Source organism: Apteryx rowi, unplaced genomic scaffold (genome assembly GCF_003343035.1).
Source record: "Apteryx rowi isolate R43461 unplaced genomic scaffold, aptRow1 scaffold_560, whole genome shotgun sequence".
In the NCBI taxonomy this organism is placed as follows: domain Eukaryota; kingdom Metazoa; phylum Chordata; class Aves; order Apterygiformes; family Apterygidae; genus Apteryx; species Apteryx rowi.
In genome coordinates, this window is record NW_020450828.1 from 423,848 (window position 1) to 448,886 (window position 25,039).

At 37.1% G+C, this 25,039-nt stretch overlaps 1 protein-coding gene across 3 annotated transcripts; it reads right to left on the minus strand.

Annotated features, from left to right (window-relative positions):
* Positions 1-9,011: 9,011 nt before the first annotated feature.
* On the minus strand, positions 9,012-24,952 carry CHORDC1 (cysteine and histidine rich domain containing 1). 3 transcript variants are annotated; one of them, XM_026081926.1, is made up of 11 exons: positions 24,786-24,950; positions 18,946-18,995; positions 16,851-16,907; positions 16,126-16,286; positions 15,361-15,461; positions 14,334-14,392; positions 13,218-13,288; positions 12,871-12,976; positions 11,121-11,240; positions 10,370-10,432; positions 9,012-9,738 (listed from the first exon to the last, which is right to left on the minus strand). In XM_026081926.1, exons 1-11 carry the CDS (start codon positions 24,847-24,849, stop codon positions 9,595-9,597), a joined length of 996 nt encoding a protein of 331 aa, XP_025937711.1. In that variant the 5' UTR covers positions 24,850-24,950; the 3' UTR covers positions 9,012-9,594. The 3 variants fall into 3 exon arrangements, with proteins under 3 accessions (XP_025937711.1, XP_025937713.1, XP_025937712.1); XM_026081928.1 differs by lacking the exon at positions 10,370-10,432 and having other exon boundaries at positions 24,786-24,952; XM_026081927.1 differs by lacking the exon at positions 16,851-16,907.
* Positions 24,953-25,039: the final 87 nt, after the last annotated feature.

The window sequence follows — 25,039 nt, forward strand, 5'->3', positions numbered from 1 at the left end:
CACATACACTTAATTGAAACCCAAGAAGATGAATAAATATATTCTTAAAAGATTGCTTGTTGTCCTCTTCAAATCGAGGTAATGATTAAACTTTTTTTTTTTTTTAAGCAAACACTTTAATATAACAAAATTGTTTGGGAGCAGAAACAGTTTATCCTGCAGTGGTGCCATTCAGAGGGTAGAAGGTGATATACAGCATCTGCAGGAAAGAACTATACGGTGACCCCAATTTATTCCTAAGGAAAACAACAGCAGGATAAGATTCTGGAAGATGTTGACATGGTCTGAAAGTCACTAAGGACATTTTCTACCTCCCAGAAAATGCCATGRCTATAGAAACCCGCAAGGAAGCAGAGCTGGAACCTGCAGGCAACAAGGTATTAAAAGCAGCTGGGGATGTGCTCTTTGTAGCTGGTAGGAATAGTATATACTCAGCACATTGTATAATTTCCCTCTCTTACTCTAAATTCCCCTATCTTTGCTTCTGAGATTTTAATGTTATACAATTAAGAAAGCCATTAAAAGAGCTGAATGGAGGTAAACATTAGGACTGCATTACAGCAAAGTAGGAAAGACAACACTAATTAAATGAAATACAGAAATTTCATTTTACTTTCTCTTGCTTCTGTTATGATACTCTCTTTTCAGCCAAACCAAAGCAATATGTTGCTCACTGAGCAACACCTGCTATAAAGAAATTATCCCTAGAGAAACCAGTAGGAGCTGAATTTAGTCAACAGCCTCTTTTAAGACAAAAGACTATTTCCATTCTACACCACTGAGACTGAAAGTAGGTCCAATAAAGTAAGAGTGGCTACTGTTTAACCCTGTAATTTAACTGTAAGCATATGGAATATGAGACTTAAGCTCTGAGTTGAGCAGGGACATCAGTCACATCTATTAATCAGTGTCAGCAGGTGGAACTTAGATGATCTAAATGGTTTAGGAGTTGTCAATGACATGGATTGTTTCTTGCTTCTGCCAGTTAAAATCCATGGAGTCAAGGCTTGTCAGTGCAAAAAGAGTGTTTCTCCTGAAGAATCCTCYCCTTTTAGAACACTTTCTTCCAGATTAAAAAAAAAAAAAATCTACGAGTTGTTCTTCAGGGCAATCTGCAATGTGCATCCATTTTCTTATGAGGTGAGGAGTTCCACAAATGGAGAAGTAGAACCGGTTTGTTTGGTACCCCAGGCAGGAGTGGTAGGGCCTAGTTGAAGCAGAAGTGCAAACACGTGCTATACCCTTCTATAAAGGGAAGGAGCAAGAGAGGCAATATTGGAAAAAGTGTTTCATAAGAGGGTGTCAGATAAACAGCGAGTCTATCCGTTACCTCCCCCGGATGTGTTTTGCTCACAGTAAGTAAGCTGCTGACGTATTGCTGATGCTGCCGTGTGCATTACCTCCAAACATGGCTGTATTTTTAGAATGAAACTCAAGCCACAGCTGCTGAACACAGTGACTGTTGTAACAACACATCCTTATATAACCAATAAACAGTAGGGCATCAGGCTGCAGATACACTGCCAGCTGWGGACACTGAAGAAAAAGGCTTTGAAAGATTTAGCTCTCAATGAGATCACTCTTCCCTTCTGATATTCTTGGAACCAACACCTCCCACCTGAAAAAAGCAACACTATTTTTCCTTCTTGAGCTCTTTCCTCCTTTGAAACCATATTTCCATACTCTTTCAATCCAAGCCTGGGGGCTCTAGCACTTCCTGCCTGTTTTGTAACACTGTCTTCAGCCAACAGCTCAGAGATAAGAAATATCTTCACTCCTAGCTTTGCAGAAACACAGCAGCAAAAGGTGTAGGCACTTGTGTGTGTCACCCATTGCCATGGCAGAGCMAGGAGTAGAATGCAAGCATCGTGCCTGTCTTGTTACAGGCAGAAGGAAACACACCTTCTAAGTCAGGTTTATTGTTAGTATAACTGAAATCKTAACTGTCCCATCAAAGAATTAGTCACAACTAATTATTCTAGAAAAATGAAAATAAAGAACATTATTACAGAAAAACCTCTCAATAACAGATAAAAGTTATATACACACTTCCTTAATACGYTTTCCACTAGCCCATTAGGTTCTAAGGTTGTTGGGTTCACTCTGGGGTGAGGCAGCTACGGTGAGTGATCAGCAATTGTAAGCTCCTCACAAAGAAAAGTGTGATGTTAATGGCTTCTTCCTCATCATCATAGTCGCCATTTCTTCAAATAGTAGTTTCTTCAAATACTTTACACCTTGCTCTTCATTGCTCTGAAACTCCACACTACATTATACAGAGTGCCTTACATATGCTGAGTATTTTTTTTGTTGTTGTTGTTTGCCCAGCTCCTAAGCCTGCGTTTATTTAGCTGATCACTGGTGAGCTGCTTATAYTCCTGGGATCTCCAGTACCATCCCTCACCCCTTCTCTAATCACCCCATGCATGTACTCTTCTACCTTGCATACTGTCCCCCAGCTTTTAATTCCTCTGCTATGATAGCAGGCTTGTATTCCTCTGCAACACAATCACAGAATCATAAATATTTCATCCTACATAGTAACTGCTTATTATCTATATAAAAATTATGGTTATACCATATGACTCTACAAAAGTAAAACAAACAAGGCAATAGCCATCTGGTCATTAGAAAATTGCTGTTACAGCCGAACAAGATAAAACAAGGCTTGCTGCCTGYTACTGTATTTACCAAGTTACAAAAGTTACCCCCTGACTATCACCTGTCAGGAGGAATCTTCACTTAAGGACTAGTTGGGGGAGGGACCGACATTCTCTGTTTTTGAAAGAACTATCAAAGACAACAGCTATTTTATACTTTGTACATACTCTTGACAAATGAGAGAAATGGATAAAACAGACCTAGCCTTTCTCTTCTTACATTTTCAAATCACTCTAGTTAGCATAATTGAGCACAACTGGCCTTTGTTTTCACATATATCAATATATTAATCATTTCATTGTCACCTGTAGTATGTACATTCTGATAAATGATTACTTGACTGAGGGCTATGTATATACGTGGGATTCACAGTGCAAAACTCAGCACCTGCTTCTCGGACTGTATTACACTCACTTTTGTACTAAAGCACTGTAACTATTACCAGATTATGGAAAAGCTCTGACACACAAGCAAGCACCCATTCATTGACAAAAATCGATCAGCTCCTTCATGGTTGGTGCTTGTTCTACAGATGATTTTATTTACAATTTCAACTAAGAATAGCTAAAGTGTGCTGAGGGAAAATGAGTACATCACTACTGACTGCAATACAACCTTGAAAAGGGAACGTTTACCTACGCACTCCTATGGGACAGTTTGAGCTAAAACATATTTGCGTTATATCTGAACTAATGCAACTGTGAAACTGCTAATGCAAAAAGTGATGAAAATGACACATGCTTTAGTTCAGGAACTGTGCGCTCAATTTAGTACTGCTAGTCAACCACACTGACATTTTTGCCAGTTTTGGTTTTGCAAGTCCCAACCACACTGCAATTTTCAGGCAGTACTGATCAATACAATGGTTCAACAATAAATGCAATAAACGTGTAGTATGTACAACAATTAAAAGATTTCTGCTCAGAGAATCTGTGTTCTGAATATTATCTAGAAAAAGTAACAGCAAAGGAGAAAATGAAATACTGAAACAGAGTAATGATGTGAATCTTTATGAAGACAAGGGGAAAATAATTATATAACATTGCAATTTGAAAATTACTCAGTGCTTTTGATCATTCACAACTGGAGCCATTGCTCTGTATTAACCTCAGTCTTAGGCATGTTTTCTAAAAACATATTGTATCTTCCTATAAACATCTGAAAAACCTCTCTCAATGCTTATAAAGTTATTTTCAACTCTACTCTAATACCTTCCATCTTCTTCCTCTATTTTCTTTACAATTGTTAACAAACTGTTCTTGGCAAGCATAACTATTCTATTTAATTTATAAATCCATCAAAGTATAATTTTCATAACAGAAGTGCTGACAGGCATCTCAGTTACAGAGCTACAATTAAAGAATAATTCTGGGCCTAATGCTTTTGTCGTAGGTTTGTTCAGGAGCAGACAATCCTGTGAACTGCTTTCATTAGTAAAGGCAGAACTTTTAGAGTTTGGGTTAATATTTATGTATACAACAACATAACTTGATTATAACATGTTCCCTTAAAAAAACATTTAAGTCCCTCAGAGTCTAAAAGTGCACAGTGTCAACTCTGCCTCTAAAACACAAACATCAATAAAAAGGAATATATTATGTTAAGCACAGTAGGCTAGAAGCACATTAGTCTAGTTTTATGCTAAGCATTAGATTCAGTAGTAGTACTGCAGTATCAATATTTACAACAAATTCAAAATACATATTTCAGAGAAAAAGGTATTTGGACTAAAAATATTTCATAGTGGCTGTAAGATACTGCTATACTCTAAGCTACATTTGAATGACATTGGCTGCAATGCAGCTTTTATTAATCATTAATGAGGAAGTAATCTTTCAAATATGTGTTTTAAGTAGGTAACAAAGAAAATTTAGGTATTTATTCAAGAAAATGCCCCCCTTTCACACAAAAGCATTAAAAAAAGTCCTGAACACACTCTAAAAAGCCAGAATCAGTCATCATATAGGTTGAGCTAATAAGCTAAAGAAAGACATGTTCATTCAGACTACAAACATATAGCTGACAGCACTTAGGGAGTTGTGCAGTCCTTCAGTCCTGTCCATGCTGCCARTGTGTTATGAAAATAAAACGTTCAGCAATCCAACAGATAAACATTGATTTTATGAACAGGGATTGAATTTTGCCTTGCCTGCCTGAAAGAGGCTTAAGCACTGTACTCTGTCTGCCTGTCCTCCGTACTTTTAGCATCCCATCTCCCCAGTGCCTACCCTTCATTTTGTTGACAAACTCAGTGAAACTCAAGTTGCTTGACTAACAATCATTTGGCACAATAACTGTGAATTTGATTATACTATCTATACATTTGGTTAAAAAACCTACACAAGCTAATTAATTCCACCTATTGCCTCTTGGTGGAATGCTAGAGTTTGTGAAAGCTATATTTTTGTCCTTTTTCCAAGAGAACAGAAAAAAGCAGCAGAGTCGTCATATCTTCACAACAATCTTAGAAACAGCCCACCTATTACACTGCCTACTTCTTCCAATTCCAAGAAGTTTGTGACAGCTCAAAAATCCTGGACAGAGCAGTTTCTATGAGCAAGACAAGTCCCTGTCTAAGTAGCCATGCCAATTCAAACTGATGGCAAATCTTAATGTGTCTTTTAATTGGGCTGTTGTTTTAGAACAAATAAAAAGAAACAAACCAAGGGGTTGGGAAAAAAGCCCTTTGCCACACAGTTTCCCTTAAATATAGGTTGACCTGTGGAAAGTGCTCACTGAACTTTTGGGGTTTTTTTTGGACAACTGTGTTGCAAAGCCAAAGAAAAGTTCTCCYCAATACAAAGTAAGTCAAAAATAAACACGAGCAACCAGCATGTAATAAGAATTTTATTGAATACATTTAGAAAAAACCCTAGAGCGTGAAGACATGAGATCAGAGAAATTTTCTCTATGTAAGTTTTACGAATGTGCAGAATCRGACAACCATGCAAAAGACACCTCCCTCCCGCAATGTAATTCAAGACTCTTATAATGGCAAAATTATTACCACCTTAAAACAGTGTTCCAGACACAACTCATTACCTTAAAAAGATCTTTCCTGAATGGAAATAAAAAAAACTTAGTAGCAATAGGGAAGGACCAATGATAGCACAGTATTTCACCAACACTCATGCCATGTTTAAAGAATGCAAGCAAAAAACTGCATCATTATATAGAATAAGACGACTTTTTCTCAAGGCAAAATTCCTAGCAAAACTAGTTCCTAAACTACTGAAATGGTGACTTGATAATGCAAGTGTTCCAGCAGATCAGTAGATGGAAGATTTTTTTTTTTTGTAAAATTACATCAGTGCCACATAAAATATAAGAGTCAGTAGTGGAATAGCCCATGTGTAGTAACTTTAAAAACAAATTCCAACTCCTTCAAGAAATGTTCTGTCAGAGATAATAGTATGTAATGCTAAGTAGGAAAATGTGCTTATACACAAAGGGGGAAAACACAAAATTTGTAAATCCATACAGTATTTTTCATTTTAAGAAGGGACTATGAAAGAAAACAGTTTTATATGCACCTGGATAGTCAGTTCTGAGACATATAATATGCCATCTACATGTATAACATGTAAACTCATTCTTAAACACAGTATAGCTTTTAGAGTCCCATGAAATAGAAAAATATAACTAGACTGTAGCAAGTTAACCAACCTGTTAAATACAGTACAACTTCTGAAGACATGAAATAAAGGCTAATTTAACTGCAAGTATTCCAGTACATACTGGTTCACACTTTATGCAGTTATTTATTTTAACTTCTATTAGACAGGTGAAAACCTGTATGATCAAAAAAAATCACTTATCTACATTTTCAAATATTGCTTTCAAGAAGCATTATGATTGGTTTGGTGTACCAAAATTGGTTTCATCTTCTCTCCACGTTTACTAAGAAAAGTTAGTAAAAAGAGAACTCTACTGAAGTGCAACCTACTACTAGCCATTTCAAGATCTCATTTCTCCATATCACAGGATCAAACATCAGTTTTAAAGACAGCTTCTGAGTAACAGTAAGAATCTCCTCAAAGCATTCAAATTCATTAAGCAACACAGCTTTTGCAGCTTTATGACGGATGCATACATATGGTTATATAAAGCTGCTAAAAATTATTACAGTTAAACAAAAGACTTACAGCAATTTACACCCTCTGAAAGTCCATCCTTTATTCCCCAAAACACCATAAGCCATGCAAAACTACAYTGTTACTTGCAAAACCTATACCTCTTTGCCTGGTCAAAGTTTTTTTCTTTTGTTTTGTTCTGCTTTTTTAAACAGATGCATTTTTAACATCTTTTTATTGTCACTGATTAGGAAAGACATTAGGGAACTCCTGAAGTATCTATAGTTCTCTGCTGAAAGCATGAACAACAGAAGAGAAGAGCAGGAATTGTCAACTGAATTAAAAAAAAAAAAGGCAGCAAAACTGAAAACAGGGTTTACAGGAGCTTTCTTTTACCTTCTGCACTGCCAAGTTGTCCCAGCTACTAGCAGAATGTAATTTAAAACAGTATAATGAATAGATACAGGATTCCAAAGCCTGTAGCCTGAACAATGGAGGCTCCATTCATCTACACTTTGTTAAATTTAGTGTTTAGTATGCTCAGTGATCAGATGACTGATGGCTTTCATTAAGTATTATGACTTGCTTAAAAACAGAAAGCCTGTAATTCCATTTCCCTTGTAGTTCCTTAAAATGGATTTTACATGATATAAACTTACTGCATACGATGCTGCAATTAAACTGAAGAAGAAAGATGGAAGAAATAAAACATGGAAAACATTAACATAACACATTTAGACTATTTATATATGGATAAACAGACATACATTTTTAACTTGCTTGTTAAATAAGAATTTTATCCTGGCATTTATACAGTGTTCATTTTGCTGTCCAAGTTCAGTTTTGCTTACAAAAATACACATGCCATGCTACTAGCTGCAGCATCTAGAATTCTTCATCCACTTAAGTAACCACTGTCAGTATTATAAGAACTGTTACTTGTTTGCTCAGAACATACCAGACTATCTGTACAATCTTTAGAGGACCATTTTCAGGCATAAATTTTTGCAAGCTTGTACCTCACCACTGGATAGCATCTGACATTTTCAAGTTTATTTAAAAAAGGCATTATTAAAAGTTAGCAGAATGCTTTTAGGCAGAATTTAGAGATAACTTAGAGCTGGATTTTTTTAATACRGGCCCAAGGGAGCAAGCAAACATACTCCCTCCTCAAAGTCAATGAGGAAACAGCATCTTGAAACAAAGGTGAAGAAGCACCAAAACAGATGTATGTAACACTGGTGTTACTTTTTTTTCTTTGGGGGGGGGGAGTAGTTCTTTGGTAATGTATTTCCTACTGCTTTAAGCACAAAGTAGGATTTCAAAGTACTGCTAGAGACAGAACTCTGAACTCAAATCAAATTACACCTATTGGGAAAAGGTAAGAGTCTTAGAAACCCATTCTTAACTTCAGAACGCTTTTCCTGTATTCTAAGCTCCTACTGGCTTTGCTCCAGGTCTGCCAAGGTAGGCAAGAGGAGCATCAGCACCACACGACTGCATGTTTACCTTTATAAGTTTTGGCACAATAAATAAGTGTGTTTACTTTGCATGACTTCGGGGAAAAAAAGCATGCTTTCATGTGTATCAGCTGTAACCCCAAATTAAGAAGCAATTTTAAGCAGAACGAGAAATTAATATTACTGCATGAGTTGCTGCTTAGATAAAAGTCACACCTCTAAAACTTTCCTGTTTTCAGCCATAAATCTTTAGCATTGGAGAAATGAAAAAAAAAAATATGGTCTTTAAATTCAATGTCTTTTGCTTATGAGGTTGAAGGGAAAAATGTATTTTTAAATCACTTTAATTGAAAGGTATAATTATGATTTGAGACATCTATTTTAAAGTTTGTTGTTTGTTTCTCTTAAGAGAGAGAACTTAGTTCTTTGCTTACTATCTTCAGCAACAAGAGCTATRTATACCAATACAGAATTTTCCTCAGACACCTACAGCATGTACTGCCTTCTACTACTACAGACATCCACATACTTTGAAAAAGATTGATAATTTCAAATGTTGTGGAATAGGACAGAATATATGTTCTAATAACTCTGCCAAATAAATACAGACAGCCGCTTGGCGATTTTACAATATTCTGCATTTTGGTAGGTTATTCAGCCATTTCATTGTCCATTCACTTTTACATTTAACAGTTCAAGCACCAATGCTAGGGAAAGGCACAGGAGCAAAAAAATCCCCTCTCRCCTACCTTGCTGTACTTTTTTTTGTCTCGTCTCTTGCTTTCACATATAAAAGAGCAAATAAGTCAGCAAGTACTTAAACCCTTAGCAAAATACCCTTTATTCCATCACCCCACAGTCAACATGTAACAAAACATTAGTTTCAGAAGACAAATGTGGAAGAGTCTAAAGTGTCATTTCATATTTAGTTTTAAGCACCCTTTTTATTCTAGATGTGGAATTGCATGTTAATCACTTCATAAACTCAGATTTTATATCCTTATTATTAAAAGTTTCATAATGAATGGAGATGAATTTAGCAGGTACTACGCGGTAGATCCAGTCTAAACAGAACACTTGAAAAATTAACATACAGTATGGACTGAGAGCATATCTATTTGGAAAGTCAGTGCATAGTAGGCAAGGTTGTAAGCAAACTGTAATAGCTCTTCTACTTTCCATGGAAACGCTCCAGCTAGAATAAATATACTCCTGGGAGCAAGAGCAAAAATAGCTATTACTCTTCAAGTTTACACCCTCATTTACTGTGCATCAACTTTCTTTGTAAACCGGAATGCAAGATCTAGCATAAAAAAAATGAATCTATATAAAAGTTAAATACTTGATTACAGTAGCAAGTCACCACTTCATGATGGGAAATAACTTGTCTCTGGGATTCATTATTGATCTGAATTCTCTTTTTTCTGTTGTGTGTTGGATACTGGTAATTCAAGACTTGCCCATAATAGGGGCTCTGCTTTTCTCATAGTAAGCTCGATCTTTGTAGCTGTCATGTTCACATAACTCCTCTTTACATCAATTACCTAAAACAAAGCAAACGTATTTCACACTTCAGTTTAAGAACACAACTGTCAGATGTTTAAGACTTAAAGTTAAGAAGGGTACCTGATGCACTAGACTTTAGTAGATGTTTAGGTCTGAAAGTTTAGAGCAGGACTCGCTATGGACTATTCCATCCTAYACCTGAATATTTTATATATTCTAAAATTTGAGAGAGATTTAACTTTTAGATGAAGTTCTCTCTGTTATCTGGAAAAAATCTTCCAACACTCAGCCCTCTCCCACCCCCAAGCTACGAACATATGCCTGCGTACATAAATATACACACAAGCCTAATGCATACATAAGCATGCACTTATATAGTGGATAAGAGTTTTCTGCAAAAGCACTATCATATTTAGGACAGGATCTTAGGATAATTCAGGTCAGAGGGGACTTCAGAAGGTCGTCCAACCTCCTGCTTGAAACAGGGTAAACTACCACGTCAGACCTGGTCACTCAGGGCTTTAGATTCAGATTTAAGTTCAGTACTGAACGACATGCAACTGAACTTCTTTCAATAAGCAGAGTAATGAGAAAAACTTGTTTAGAAAAAGAAAAAGCCTCAGCTTTCTCTCATTTCTTTTGAAATGGAAAAATKATTCTTATACTTACTCCCCATAATTTCACACTGCGATGAAATTCTTTTTCTCCTTCAAATACAATGTGGATATTTAACTTAACAGGGAAAACAGAGAATTTTGTCAGGCTGATGAAACATTTAATAACTCAAGTATATTTAAGTAAAACATATCACAACAGGACTCTGATCCTACATGAGCAAAGTGATCAAACTGCCCCTCACACACAGGAGTGAAAATCCATACTAATAGATTCTCATGATAGAAAAGATTCTATAAACCATAATCTATAGTGGTCACAAATATTTCCTGTAGGCAGTATCATGTTCTCCAAATGCGTAATGAAGAAATAAATCAGAAGTGTCATTTTAACACTTAACATTAGTGCCTCTGAAACTGCATACCATAAAGAATGTTATTAAGCTACTTTTAAGCTAAATACAATGAAATTATGAATCTCTAATTATTTACACATATAGTGACRTAAATCTATTTTGTAACCACACTTTAAGATTAAGTGCAAAACTTTAACTGAAGTTTTTTGACATATTATCTTGCAGTTTTTTCAAAGAATCTTTTAAAGTACAGATGTTCACACAGAAGGGAAAAAAGTGCTACACATTTGAACAAAAATGTCAAGAAAAAATTGTTTATCAAAAAAAGATTCTTACACTATTTTATCTCTGCTTTGTAAATAAAGCAGAAAATATATTTTCATTACTTCAAGCTGCTGTGTTTTATCATAATTAACAAAACAAACAAAAAATCCTAAGGCAGTTACTCACCATTGTGCTATTTGCTTCTACATAACTAAGATCAGGAACAGAGTTTTTAGCATATACCGAAATAGTTACTTCCCCTCCAGTTTGGTGCCAGTCATGCCTGCATGGAACTACTTTCTTTCCCTATGTAAGAAAAAAAAAAAGTTACAAAAAAAAAATTAAAAATTGCATTTATGAGAACTTTCACAAGTTTAAACAAGAAAAGAACCAAAGCCTATTTTAATAATCAATAAACACAGCTAACACAGGACTATATCCTGTGTTCAGATGAGTGTGCAAAACTACTTACATTATTTTAATTAACATTCAGCTACTGGCCCTTGACAAATATTAGAACTGAGAAAACTAATGTTCATGAGAAGGACGATAAGAAAAAGAGACACTGTGATGGAATGAAATCAAAATCTTTCTTGTTGGATTAACTTTCTGTCCAAGACCACAGCATCCAATAGGTAGTAGGAAGGAACCCAAGAAAGAAAAAGCAAGCGAGAACTCCAAAAAGCTTCCATATTACTGCAAGAAACTAGTAAGTAATCCCCTGTGTTCTTTGATGAAGGAAAAAAAAACAGTGGAAAAGAAAAAATAATAAATAACAAAACAAGAATGTAGTCATTAAAAAAGACAGTTGGCTAAGAACCCATTATCTTAACATAAACACATTGAATGAAGAGTTTCTTAATGCACGGATAAATTCTTTAAAAGAATATTCTCCTGCTTTAGGCTCTCAACTTCAGCTTTTTATCCCTCCTTTCCATATCTGAAAATACTGCTTAAGCACACACATAAGTTGTCAAAGCAAACAATGATTCTGTGACTTAGAGGACGTAAAGAACTCGGAAAGTAAATGCTATAGAATGAGGTAAAACAGAGATACGCTTTCTGTAGCACATCCTTGATTTTCTTTTGTTAAATGTTACTGATGTTTGCAGTATCAATATAATATTGCATCAGCAATAGACAATATATTAATAAACAAGAATTTTGTGTTCACCTGTACATGACCTACTTATATTTTTTTTAAGTAACTGTTATGTTACTCAGTTTTAAGATATTTTCTAAAAATCTTTTTTAAATATGAATGGAAATATTTCTTTACACCTTACAAATTTGTAGTTTGTTCCATCATTGCAATGAAGCACAAACTAAATGCTCTAGATGGTCTGTATCTGTTATACAAGAAATCAAACCAAAACATTAAATTGGTATCAGACTAAAGAAAGATTCAGATGTTTAAACAGAATCCAGRTTAGAGCGAGATACCCCTCTCCCCACTAAAAGACCAACAAAACTCCAACCTCATGGACCTAAATCTGTCCAGCAACCCRTCTAATAATTTGATATAATTCAGCCTGAATGAAATTGGAAGTACAGTACATTTTACTATAAAACATGTACGGCTGTTTTCTTCATGGCCTTTAGGGGAGGAAAGATTTCTTATGATCTTAGTTTAAACGAATATCATCTGGAATATCAAACTTTTTTTTTTTTTTTTAACTAATACAGCAGAAAAGGCTTTTTAAACTAAATTTGCAAAAAACACTTTTTTACATTTACATATGCATCAAGTATACTTCTATCCAGATTATTTCAAACTCTGTTTCTTCATTGTCATGCATTATATCCTCCATATTATTTCGGAGGTAGTGAACTACAACAGCTCTATTACAATAATTATTCAGTCAAGCCACAACCACTCTTCAATACTCAGAATTCAGAATAACTAGCTACAAAATGTAACACTAATACTACTTACTGCATCCTTTTTAGTCCATACGTGTGTTCCTCTTGTACAGCCTTCCTGAGCTAAAAACGTATTGAAGTCAGATGTTTTTCTTTTACAACAGCTCCAATACTTCATCCTTTAGAGTTTGAAARGAAAGCAATTAAAAAACAATATTTAGGACACTATTTACTATGAATACTTAAGCTCTTTCCTTTATACAGTATTATTGTTAATTTAGTATATCCTCTCCCAGTATTGCTCTTCTGGACTTAAGAAATACACAACGAAAACAAAGCAATGTCTGCAAAGAAAGCAGTTACAGATAATGGATTAATTAAAAAAAAAAAAAGAAAGAAAGTTAACTGTATAATACTAACCCTTCGTGGAATATAGGTACACCAGAATGGTATATACATACTTCTTCTGAGCTCTGTGGTCCTTCGTATGTCTGGTTAAAAAAAAAAAAGAAAAGGAGAGAGAGAGAAAGCATTTGCAGTGTATCAATTCAGTAAGTGGACTAAAACAACCAAACAAAAAAATACAACAGGAATATTGAACAAAGTCTTAGAAAGCTTTTGAGYTGTTCATCTAATGGCTTGTTCTAGCTTTCCAAAACTTCAACCTTCWTTCACAGAAGGTCCCCTGGCACTCCTTCCTTACAAGCTACACTTAACATTGGTTTAATAGATGACAGATCTCTCTGAGGGTCTAAAGAGATATTTATGAGCATGGAGTGCTATCTTTAAAATGCACTAAATATTCACAGAAAAACAAGTACTTTATTAAGAACACATTAAAATTAACATTCCTATAAGAAAACACAAAGATTCTCAAAAGGAAGTAAATCAAATGATATACATCTTTGCCACAGAATGACATCAGTTGCTTCTAACACAAATGAGAGACTGCTGTAAACTGCTCTCCCACCAGAATTTGGGTGAAAAGAAAATAAAATTTGTCAGATATCCAGTGAACTATATATTTCAATTCTACTGTCCTGTTCTGTAGAAAACAAGGCTGTTAGTGTGTAAAAAAAAAAAAGTGTTAGCTTATAATTTTCATGCTGCAAGTGTTAAAATGTTTCTTTGCGGATTATTCAGGCAGGAAGCATTAATTGATAAGGTCCACAGAAATGCCTGAAGCAGGCACAGGTTATCAGGAGCAATTCAAAGTGCTACCAGTAAGCAACCTCTCACCAATACTTATTTAACATTTTAAGCTGAACCACTTCAGTACCTTTGGTTTGGCAAACTCACTAATTAGAACTTTAGGATGGGCCTCAGGGAGAGGGGGGGAAAAAAAAAAAAGTCTTAGACTTAATACATCCACAAATACAAAACAGCCCATATTTTGTGTTATCAAATGTRTATCTGTTCAGCCTGACAGACTTTATGCCAATTTCGAATCTTTTTGTAGTGCACTAAAAGAAAAAAAAAAAGCTGTGCATTTAAACATACCTGCTAGGCTGTTAAGAGTAGAAATGATTCACTTACTTTTGAACAGCCCGCATTTTTACATGCTGTCCCAATCTTGATTTCATCACTGTCCTCTTCTGTAAACAGAATCAAATTATAGAAATAAAACAACTGAGGTGTATAATCTACTACATATTTTGTTTTTAATAAAAGTTAAAAAGAACTAAGGACTAGATAATGGAAAAAAAAAACGAGTTTTCTGTTTTCTGCCTTGTACAGAAATCTGACAGAAAAATATAAAGAAACAAAAGCTACATAAACATCCCCCAAAATTGCCATATTATCTGTGCATCAGATTTTAGGTTCTAGATTTTTGCACTGTTTTAAGAGGGGAAAAAAAATACCTGAAGAGAAGGACTACTATAACTGTAGGAGAAGAGAAACTTATCACTTGACAACAGCTCATCTTACTTGAYTTTGCAAAACTAAGACTGTAAAAGGCTCCAATTGCTGTCTGTAAGTACACAGAAGGACAGAATTTGGATACCAAGAAGGAAGAACAGTTGACAGTGTTCACACACAAACAAAAAGATATACAATGGCCACAAACGCATTTAGGTTGAAATTAGAAAAAGTTTTGTAAGGAGCAGTGTAGTTCTGGAACACAATTCCAAGTGAACTGTAGGAAAAAAGAAGAGGGAAAAACACACAAGGGAGGACAAACTAGTCTTCGGGGGAGTTTCACCAGTTTATGAAAGGCATGGTGTCCGCAACAACAGACTAGCAGATTTCATTTCTCGGGAAACTCTTTCAGTCCTATATTTAGACAAAGATGTTTCCACATCCACTCTATCAGGAGAATCTTACAAAATAAATGCTTTAAATAATTTTAGTGGGAACACACTTCTGACACCCAAGCCCCTACACTCTGCTCACATTTCAGCTTTGATTATCATTCCTTCCACTGGAAGATATTTCATGAATTATTAAGAACATGAACATCTTTGAAATACTATGTTTTGTTGATGTTTATAAAGTAATTATTTTACATTTATTTGCCTGACAAGAAATGTCATATACATACTTGATTTTTGCATAACCTTACCTTTTTTCTCCTCATTTTCTGATGACAGTTTCAGTTTATCTAAAGCTTGCTTCAAGGAAGCTGATACTTTCAGCTGCAAATTTGTCATTGGCTCATCTGGGCTAAAAACAGTCAATATATTCATGTTAAATTCATAAAAAATATTTACAAAAGATGACAAAGCAGTAACTTTTAATCTTGCTACAGAGCTCTTCCTTTTCATCCTCCTTTATAACAAACATACTAGATTCCTAAATGCTAATTCTTACTGCTTACAGAAAAACAGACTAAAAATTTAGTAGAGGGTCTCTTTTTTCATCAGGAAATCTTAAATTCCCTACAGCAATAAAAATAAATGGGAGAGATTATGGAATCTGAACATAAACATTCTTAAATTATTTTTAAGAATGTTTAAAACATGAAGAACAACTGCTAGCAGTATTCTAATCCATGAAGCTTTAGACTGCAATTTTTGTTTCCTGTCAAGGTCAGTGCTGAGGGATTCTGTACTGCCTTGTCCTAATCAAAGTCCTTTCGCTTCATTTTGAAGCTCAAGATAACATTACCACTGCTACCAAACACAAGCTSGCTTAGTTCATTTGGGAATTTCTAACTGTACCTGCAAAAGAAAGTCTACAAAAATGAGTTAAACATCACCACCTGCTATTAACAACATCACCCTGCCCAGTGCTCAGACRCATCTGTGTAAAACTAAACAACCGAGTGAGTTTTAATTAGGCCARCTGACAAGAGATTTGGCAAAACTGGTAGATAGGTATACTATACCTTGGTCTTTTAATTGTTTCCAGTGGTTTTGGTGCCTGAATTATGTGTTCTTGAAATTTGGGTTTCAGTTCAGCTAGCTCCTTTCGTTCAGAGGTAGTTTTGACTTCTGGTTTAACAGGCTCAGGAGGTTTCTCACTGTTATGGAGACCCTTTGTACAGCCCTATTATGGAAAGCACGTGTTTATATATTTATGCAGTGTATTTTGTGTGCCCAATTAAAAATGATCAGAAACTGCAGCAAGTTTTAATTTATTTCTTCAGACTCATCTTCCCCACTAGTCTACTTATAACACTGGCCACAAAGGAAATCCTTCAACTAAGATGGAAAATATCTTCATTTGCACAAACACTTGATTTTCAGATATTTTAAAGAAAAAGTGCATACTTTCCACAACTGAGCAATGGAACAAAACTCTTTTAAAYGTAAGCAATGGTGCTTTTGCGATCTATTTAGTTAAGGGGGGGGGGGGAAAAACACACTTAATTTGCCTTCCTTCATTGTTAATAAGAGTCTAAATAGGTTTTGACAGAACTATTTATAAACTTTAAAGCTTGAAAACTAAGGCTTAACTTCAATATTATAGCAAGTAAAAATAGTGCATCCAAGAATTAAAATAGTTTTAACAAAAGTAAGAAAATTTTAAACATGTAAACACATGTACTATGTTATATTTATCACTGTGATTTGACAAGTAGAATGATTTTAAAATATCCTGCATACATACCGCAATGCTTAAGAAGTCAGAAAAGTCTGTTGTTCTTCTCTTACAACATGACCAACCCTATAACCATTTTGGAATAAAAACAAAACAAGCATGAACACTTTCACAGAATCACAGAATCGCTGAGGTTGGAAGGGACCTCTGGAGATCATCTAGTCCAACCCCCCTGCTCAAGCAGGGTCACCTAGAGCACATTGCACAGGAAAGCCCAGCAAAAACTGAGAGGCAGTAATTCCATGACAAGTTAAATGTCAACTTAGTATGACAGAAAACAGAAATGTTACAGTAGAAGATAGAGTAACATGTGAACAAATAAATACTATAACTGAGACAAGGCTCATCTGCAGCACAGTTTACAAGCCCTACTTCTAAAATGATGAGGATTTTTTCTTTCCTTGAGCACTAATCAAGTCTTTCAACTACTTATTTCCCTCCACACAACTGAAGATCTGCCATGTGTAGCCATATATCCAGTTATGTCAACTGAGAATGCTTTTATTATATAAATCAGAAATCCAATTTTAGAGAAGAGTATCTTGCCACTGTAAATAAGAAATCTTAGAACTCAACCTTATTAAAGGTAACAGTTTGACTAACCAATATATTCTTCCACCACATCCAGAGCTTCAGCGAGACACTGGGTTTTAGGTAGGCAGTTCTAAAAACATCCTTAAAATATTCATTATTTCCATTATCTTTTGTTTTATTATTTCCACTATATTTCCACTATTCCCTATTTCCAAGGGGGTATAAGGTTCACCCTGCCCACTTAGATTATCTGCAATTCACATCAGAAGGAAGACCACCTATGCAAAATTATGATAAATTTTTAATGAGACTAAAAAAATAGGGTAGGCAGAGGGGAAAAAGTAGTGCTTGATTTAGAAACAGTGCTTATATAAAAGAAAGAGGGAGCAAGCACAATCTTCTGAAGTAAATTTAGAACTTCTGTCTTTATAATTAGGCAGAAGCTTTACAGACTGTGTTAGGAGCACAACTATAATTTTATAGCAAATGATTTGCTAGAGTGTAAGTACACTTGCATGTGACCCAACAGTGTGCAGCCTGTTCTCGCCAGTGGCACATGGTGGCCACTTGCGGAGTCACGCATTGCAATACAAGCGCTAGCTTGCTGAACACGTGCTTCCCAACGCACACACACAAGCCTCTGTGCACTTGAAAGACATTACACATCACGGGGAAGGGATGAGATGCATCACCAGTAGAAGCACCTCCTAAACACCAGAAAAAGATATGTTTGCCCCACAGCTCACTCAAATAGCAATTCCAAGACCTAAGAAAGGTCACTTAGGCTACATCTGTAAGAGTAAATTAGAGCCATGGAATGTTCCTGGACTGCAGATTTCTGATAATATGCAGTTAAATTACTGATATCATTTCTGGTACTGTTTCGGCCTGAGCCAAGCAGTTCTCTCTCAGTAATTCCCAGTAGGTAGTTTGGATGTAGCCACTTGATCCTGAAGTGGAAAAGAGCTCAATATTATGAATATGGGTCATGTTGTGTCTGTCAGCCTAACCACCACAGACCAGCTCCAGGTATATTTAATTAACTACAGAAGATGTAGCCCAAGAATCCCAGACAGCTGTGTCTGGGGCATGGGTGAGCACTCCTAACTTAACAGACATGTTCATTTGTCAGATTAAAAAAACACGGTTATTTTTTACAGTAGGCAAATGTAACATATATGCTGGTGTTCTAGCCACATAAAACCACAACCACATGGTTAACTTGCCTGGAATTTAGACAACTGAAGAGYACAATACCTCTCAATGCCTCCAGGGATCTATTAGAGGACCTAATTAAACTGTTGAGACACCTAAAGTCAATCAACAGGAAACAACTCATAGGGACACGTGCAGCATTCAGACCATATGAATATAGCTTCTAATTTCTTTTGCAGTTTTGAATAACCACTGTTTCTAGTTTCATGGTGTTGCTCAAACATGATAGACTGGACATTAGTTTCTACGCCACTGACAGATTTGAAAGGAAAAAGAAAGGGAAAACTCATCACAAGCATACTGTTCTACACAAACAGAAAAAGAGTAAGACTTAAAAAGGTATTTTCATACTTACTTTCAGAGCATCATGAAAGACTGGCACACCTGGATGATATGTACATGAATCTAGAAGAAAATGACTATTATTAATATTTAGGCATGCCAAGAATCCTTACAACTATTCATCTGATCACAAACATAGCAAAAAATGTCACACATGCAATTCACATATGCCATGAGCTGCCCCACTCCTCCAGATGCACATACTTATGAAAGAAACTACAAACTTCATAGAATGGGCTTTCTGACTGCATGTATTAAACCTAAATAATCAAGAATATTTCTTCTGTATTATACAACAGAGACCACAAAGCAGGCACCTAAAACAAACGCCTCCTCTGTTTTTACCAAAGAAACTTTCTATGCACCATCTCTAGCCTCCATCAAAGACTAGTCCTCACTGATAATCCAGCAGAAGTAAGAAAAAGTAGCCCTATGGCCATCTGATGGAAATAAAATATTGGTTTACAACATCAGATACACCTGTTCACAGCTGTATGAATGGATCCAGGCTTTCTATCCAGAAGCACTAGGCTTCCAAGCTCTCCGAAAACCTATCTCAAGTTCATTAATTTATCCGTGATAATTAGCTTGCTCTTCAGTGGCTGTTTGTGGTATCCTAGGTCACTTAAGGACTCGAACCCAAAAGCCAGTCTTCCACATACAAGATTTAGACATGTTAATACTATTAATTATACCTAGGTTCTGTACAAACACTAYATCAAAATGCTATTTCCATTAACTGGAATATCTTACAGAASATGTTTTATCAACGCGGTAGTATTTTATGCAGGAACTGCTCTTTAAGTTAAATATGTGTGTTTGTCAAGTGTAATAATTCCTCTAATTATATAATATCTCTTTAACATGTACTGCATGGATATTTTTTTTCTGAGGTAGAAACAGCTAAAATCAGAAGTGACACATAAAGTAACCATTTTTATAATAAGCCCCCAGAAAACAGAAGAGTGAAAAAACTAAGCCATATTTTACATAACAAGAGGCAAATAAGTGATAAACAACTATTAATAATGTAGCCCATTTACTATCCGTAGGCAAACACAAATCACTTATTTTTAATTTTTAATATTTATAAATATGCAGGGTTGTTGTTTTTTTTTAAATTGCTTGGTATCTTCTTTACTCATATATTTGGTGCCTAAGTTGAAGACACTAATATGGTCTGAAAAACAAGTTACCTTAAGATGACAGTTCCCACCTAGACTCAAAAGGCTCAATTTTTAGGACATCAGCCCTACAGCAGGACTTGTATGCATATCCATAACTTCTACTAATCCCTTTGGCTTCAGGTTGAAAAGCTAATGCTAGCAAACCTCACAAAAGCTATGAAAATGTGGTTACTTTGTATAAAGAGTCCAGGACTTCCCTACTAAGTCTAACAAAACTAAAAATAGAGGTTATTATTTTCTAGAAGTATGAAAGTATGTCATCACAAGCATCATGGTAGTAAAACTACGCTGTATTTGCAGCAAATATAATTTCTGAATCAGAAGTCTTAAATTACTATTTCTGACCCCCTCACAAGTATGTGGGTTCAAATGAGAGAGACGTGGTTAATAAGTGCCCTGTTTGTAGAGACTGAAACCATCTTGGGATCAATTAATTCAGGGACAGCAATCCTCTGGCTCACAGATCACACACAGACAAATGTCCATTTGGCCAAGCCCAATCCTTTTTCTTTCCTTCCTGAAGCCCTCTCAGCAGGTGCTACATCATGTAGCAAATGAAAACCCACTCTCTGCTACTGTCTCATGAGGCCATGCATGTTCCACAACAGAAGATACCGAGGCAAGTAGCTCTGTTGTGCCTCAAAAGAGGCAGTGGGACTTACTCATGAAGTAGGCTGGATTCCACTAATCTAGTCTGCATATCAAAGGACACTAAGATAATCGCTCATTTCTACTTGTATTGAGCCCAACCACTCACATCCAAGTGAAGTCTACCTCCATAAAAATACTCCATCTCAGACTAGCGGAAAGAAAGGGAACTTAGCACACATTGATAGTCACTCCAACTGTTAAAAGCACGTTCTAATTCTGATTTGTCTGAGTTCAGCTTCCATCTTTTGGTTGCCATTAAATGTTAAGACATCTAAGTCTCTTCTCCACTACTGCTAATACACTTAACTTAACCAGGACAAACACAAGGTCATTCAAAGAAAGCTATTTTCTCTCACACTCAAATCATTTCTGGAGATTTGAGTACCACAAATTTTCATTTTTCTTTTTTAAATGCTCATAAACCAATCCCAGTCTTATAATGCACACACTGCTCTCCAGTCATTATCTTAAATGAATAAGCAAGGATGTTGCAGTAAGTACCTTGCTACACTTTCGGTTAAATGTCAGAGTAGAAAATGGCACAGATCATCTAAACTTAAATGAGGCATTTGCAATGGAATCCTGTTAAATTCTAAAGGATGAAGTGAGATATCTGCCTATATACAACTCAGACACTGAGTTGCTATCCTGTGGAAACACTCTAATACTTGCAAGCCCAGAAATAATGAAAGATTGTTAGACCTGATGAACTTCATTCAGCACCTTGGGGAAACTGATGCCTTCAAGAGGCTGCTGAAGCTAGGAAGCCAGTTCCACTGAATTTCTTACAGGATTAGAAAAAAGATGTAGAAAACAGGGGAAAACATGGTAAGACAGGAGCTTATAAATAGTTCATAGAGAAAAGAAAGGCTCAGGCTGAGAAATACATAGCCCTTGGAAAAGGAGAGGATCAGAGCATGCACTTCTACTGCAATGCAGTTTGAACTGTGGGTACCAGGCAAGGTTACAGAAAGCAGACTTTGGACAGACAAACCGCAAAATCTAGGCTACCATTTCCTGTAACTCCATCCAGGGCAGCTCCAGACAAAAAAGGTTCCTCTTCCTGGGTCTAGCTGAGGGCTCTAGTCTAGTGAGCACGTAGTTGAAGGTAAGCACAATCCATGAGCTGATGGAACAGAAACCTGAGTCCTCTTTCCCTCACTCCACCTCAGAAACACAAAAAGCAAGTCTTCCTCAGTGCTGTGATCATGTTTATCCTGCAGCTGCAATATCACTAAGTTCAGTCTAAGGAGAAAGGGTAAAAATAGGCAAGATAGAGAGAGTAAGTCCTTCCATTCTGGCAAGACCAAATTAAATTGCATTAAGCATCATGTGAAAGTGTATCCTCAGACATCAACACACTGCAGGAGAAAGATTTTGATCCAACTCACAAAGCTGTGGCCTAAACCAAAGAAATGTTACAGCACAGGGGGAAAAAAAAMCAAAAAAAACAAGACAAAAACATGTAATATACGTACTCTCAGTCTGCATGTGCATGCCACCTTTTCAACTGTAGTAAAACAACACTGTTAAAACCTATGCAAAAATGTGCATGTAATACCTTATACCCCTGCTGAAATGGCTAACATTTAAACTTGCCTTGAAACAGATTTAAAATGTTCATAAGGTTGGTCAAAGCTATGAAAAATAAATAACTAAATAAACCCTACTGCCAGCCACTCTTGAAGTTAAGTTGCACCTTCTGTCAGATGCTGTACAAGTCTTTAACAGTATAGACCTGGTTAGTAGTTAACATATCTAAAATGGATGTGAAATTTGCATCTTGGCAGGCATGCCATGAATGAATTAATAACCGTGCATTCTGTCACTATGTAGACATACCTTTACTGCCTTCCTTCTGGCTGTTTTTTCTGCTTCTCTTTCAGAAGCTTACAGTCCTTCACAAAATGTCAGCCAGTTACAACTCACTCTTTTTTCCTTGAAACAATAGTTTATACAGAAAATTAATGCGTACAGTATTTCAGCCATCTGATTCTGAAGAGAACGTTACGGCTCTTACATCAATCATCACTACGGGAACATCTATACTGGAGACTGACTGTGGACAAAGAGGCTGAAAGTTCCAAAACAGTTTTGAGACCGAGAGGTCTTATTTTCTCCTGCCTGTCATTTAGGAATACTTCCTAATAACTCTTGTTCCTAAACGTAACTATAAGACTACATCAATACAAAAGTTTTTATAAAAAGAACAAGTATTTTGGTGGTTAACACACGTACTAACCTTAATCCTCACAATGTTTTTGCCTGCTCAGAACAGAGCTCTGAAGAACAAATAAACCTTTAACTTTACAGCCAAACACATCTAAGACATCTAAGTACTAATCATCCCATTGACCTTGGGGAAATTTAGGGATGCTGAAAGTCAAGATTAATTTACTTCAGCAAAAAATGTCAAACTTTGTTTTCTGAAGTGCTCTGTGAAGAACGTCATATCTTTAGAACAGCTTAATCTAGAACACTGTAATTCCAACAAGCATTGCAGTCATTTATCTAAACAAACTTCAGCTCAAGAAGCTGTCTTCCTCACCAAAGCATCACACAATTAGAAAGTAGTAGAGCCATGCCAACCCGATCAGGTCTACTATGGTTTTTATCATATACATAGGAAGACACAGTGTAGAACTGTTGTTTTAATACTAAAAATAGATCATGAAGCCCCAATGAAGTTTTTTTTAAATTATTAAAACAATTATCTACTTTGTTTTTTGGAAGCAGGCAGGGGGTGGTGGGGTCACCAAATGGAAGCTTTCCAAAACCATGTCTGCTTTTGCCATTAGCAACATTTGTGAGTCTTGCTCAAAATATTGTCCCTCTCTTGAAAATACTTAGCTCAGAAAAACAAAACAAAGATTTTATGCAGTGATTCTTAATCAGACAGTAAGCACATGCTAGAGCACATTAGTCTACTTCTAATCTTGTGGGTCACTAAAAATTAAGCTGACACAAAGAGGCCATTCTAGAAATTCAGCCAACACAGATACTTTACAAACCAGTTGAGGGTAATGCTGTCGAGAACTTAGATCACCCTTTTGCAGTCTCAGTGGTACTTTGCAACCTAAAATGATAACGCATTGAAGATATTTCTCATCACATACTTCACTGCCAACATTCATGGGGGAAGCACTACAAGARCTCACAGCAGTTGACAAAGCAGACATACATGCATCATATGACGCATTTTATTATCTGCTGTAAGTACACACTCTAAACATACAAACAGTAGCTGATAATGTAACTCTGCGATGTACACAATATCCACAGAAGCACTCCGAAGTGCTCTTCCAAAAAATTGCATTGCTCAAGGCCTCCAATTTATACCTTTAGAAAATATCCCACTAGTGTAAAGAACTGCTTTTTGTGGTCTGTTTTCCTTCATAGTGCTCTGACACAGCATTTTGACAAGTACAAACATAAGCCTACAAGAAGCAGCAAAATCTTGGATTATTACTATCCACCTATACTTTTGGTGAGACAATTTGCTATCCGTGCCAACAACAACCCGTGAGGTTTACCCGAAAGCCAGGCTCAGCGCCAGCCCTGGACTTGCGCATCACGGCGCAACTCCAACTTCGCCAGGTTTCGCTGTCCAGCTGCCGCAATGCCCTTAGCGCAGTGACCTGCAGCATCACTGTATCGCAGCCGCCCCGAGAGCGGCGGAAAGCGCCACATGGAAACGGGAGTCCCCGAAGGGAGCAAGTCAGGACAGCGCAGGAGCCCGTGCCCGGCCGCAAGGCAGCGGCGGGGGAACACGCACCGCCCGGCGCCAGGGCCGCCGCTCCCGCCGCGGCCCGTCCTGTCACCGCGCGGCGCCGGCCGCCGCCGCGGGCCTGACAGCTCCGCACCGCCACGCGGCTCCCCGCTACCGCGGGGGCAGAGCGGGTGCCGGGGCTCCGCGGGCCCCGCCGCCCCCCGAGGGGCCCTCCCTCGCCCCTCACCCCACCGCCGCGGTGCGGGGGGTGAACGGCAGCGGCGCCCGCCCGCCCGCCGCTCTCACCCTCCGTGTTGGTTTCGGGGTCGAAGCGCTGGCCGCAGCCCCGGTTGTAGCAGAGCAAGGACATGGCGGCGCAGCGGCCGGCGGCGGTTCCTCCCGCCCGCCAGGCGGAACGGCAGAGCCGCGGCCGGAAGCCGGGCAGTGCCGGGGCGGGGGGCGGCGCGGCGGCCGCGGCGGAAAGAGCCGAGCGGAGCCTTCCCGAATCTTCACGAAGCTTCGGGCGGAAGGAGCGGGCGGGACTGCGCAGGCGCCGCTGC

What these genes read in the sequence shown, in the direction of transcription:
- CHORDC1 (XM_026081926.1), bottom strand. Translation starts at nt 24,849, where the DNA reads ATGTCCTTGCTCTGCTACAACCGGGGCTGCGGCCAGCGCTTCGACCCC. An exon ending in GAAACAATTAAAAGACCAAG is followed by an intron (nt 15,462 to 16,125) that starts GTATAGTATACC and finishes GACTGTTTTTAG; the next exon opens with CCCAGATGAGCCAATGACAA. An exon ending in GCAGTGTGAAATTATGGGGA is followed by an intron (nt 9,739 to 10,369) that starts GTAAGTATAAGA and finishes GCTTTGTTTTAG; the next exon opens with GTAATTGATGTAAAGAGGAG.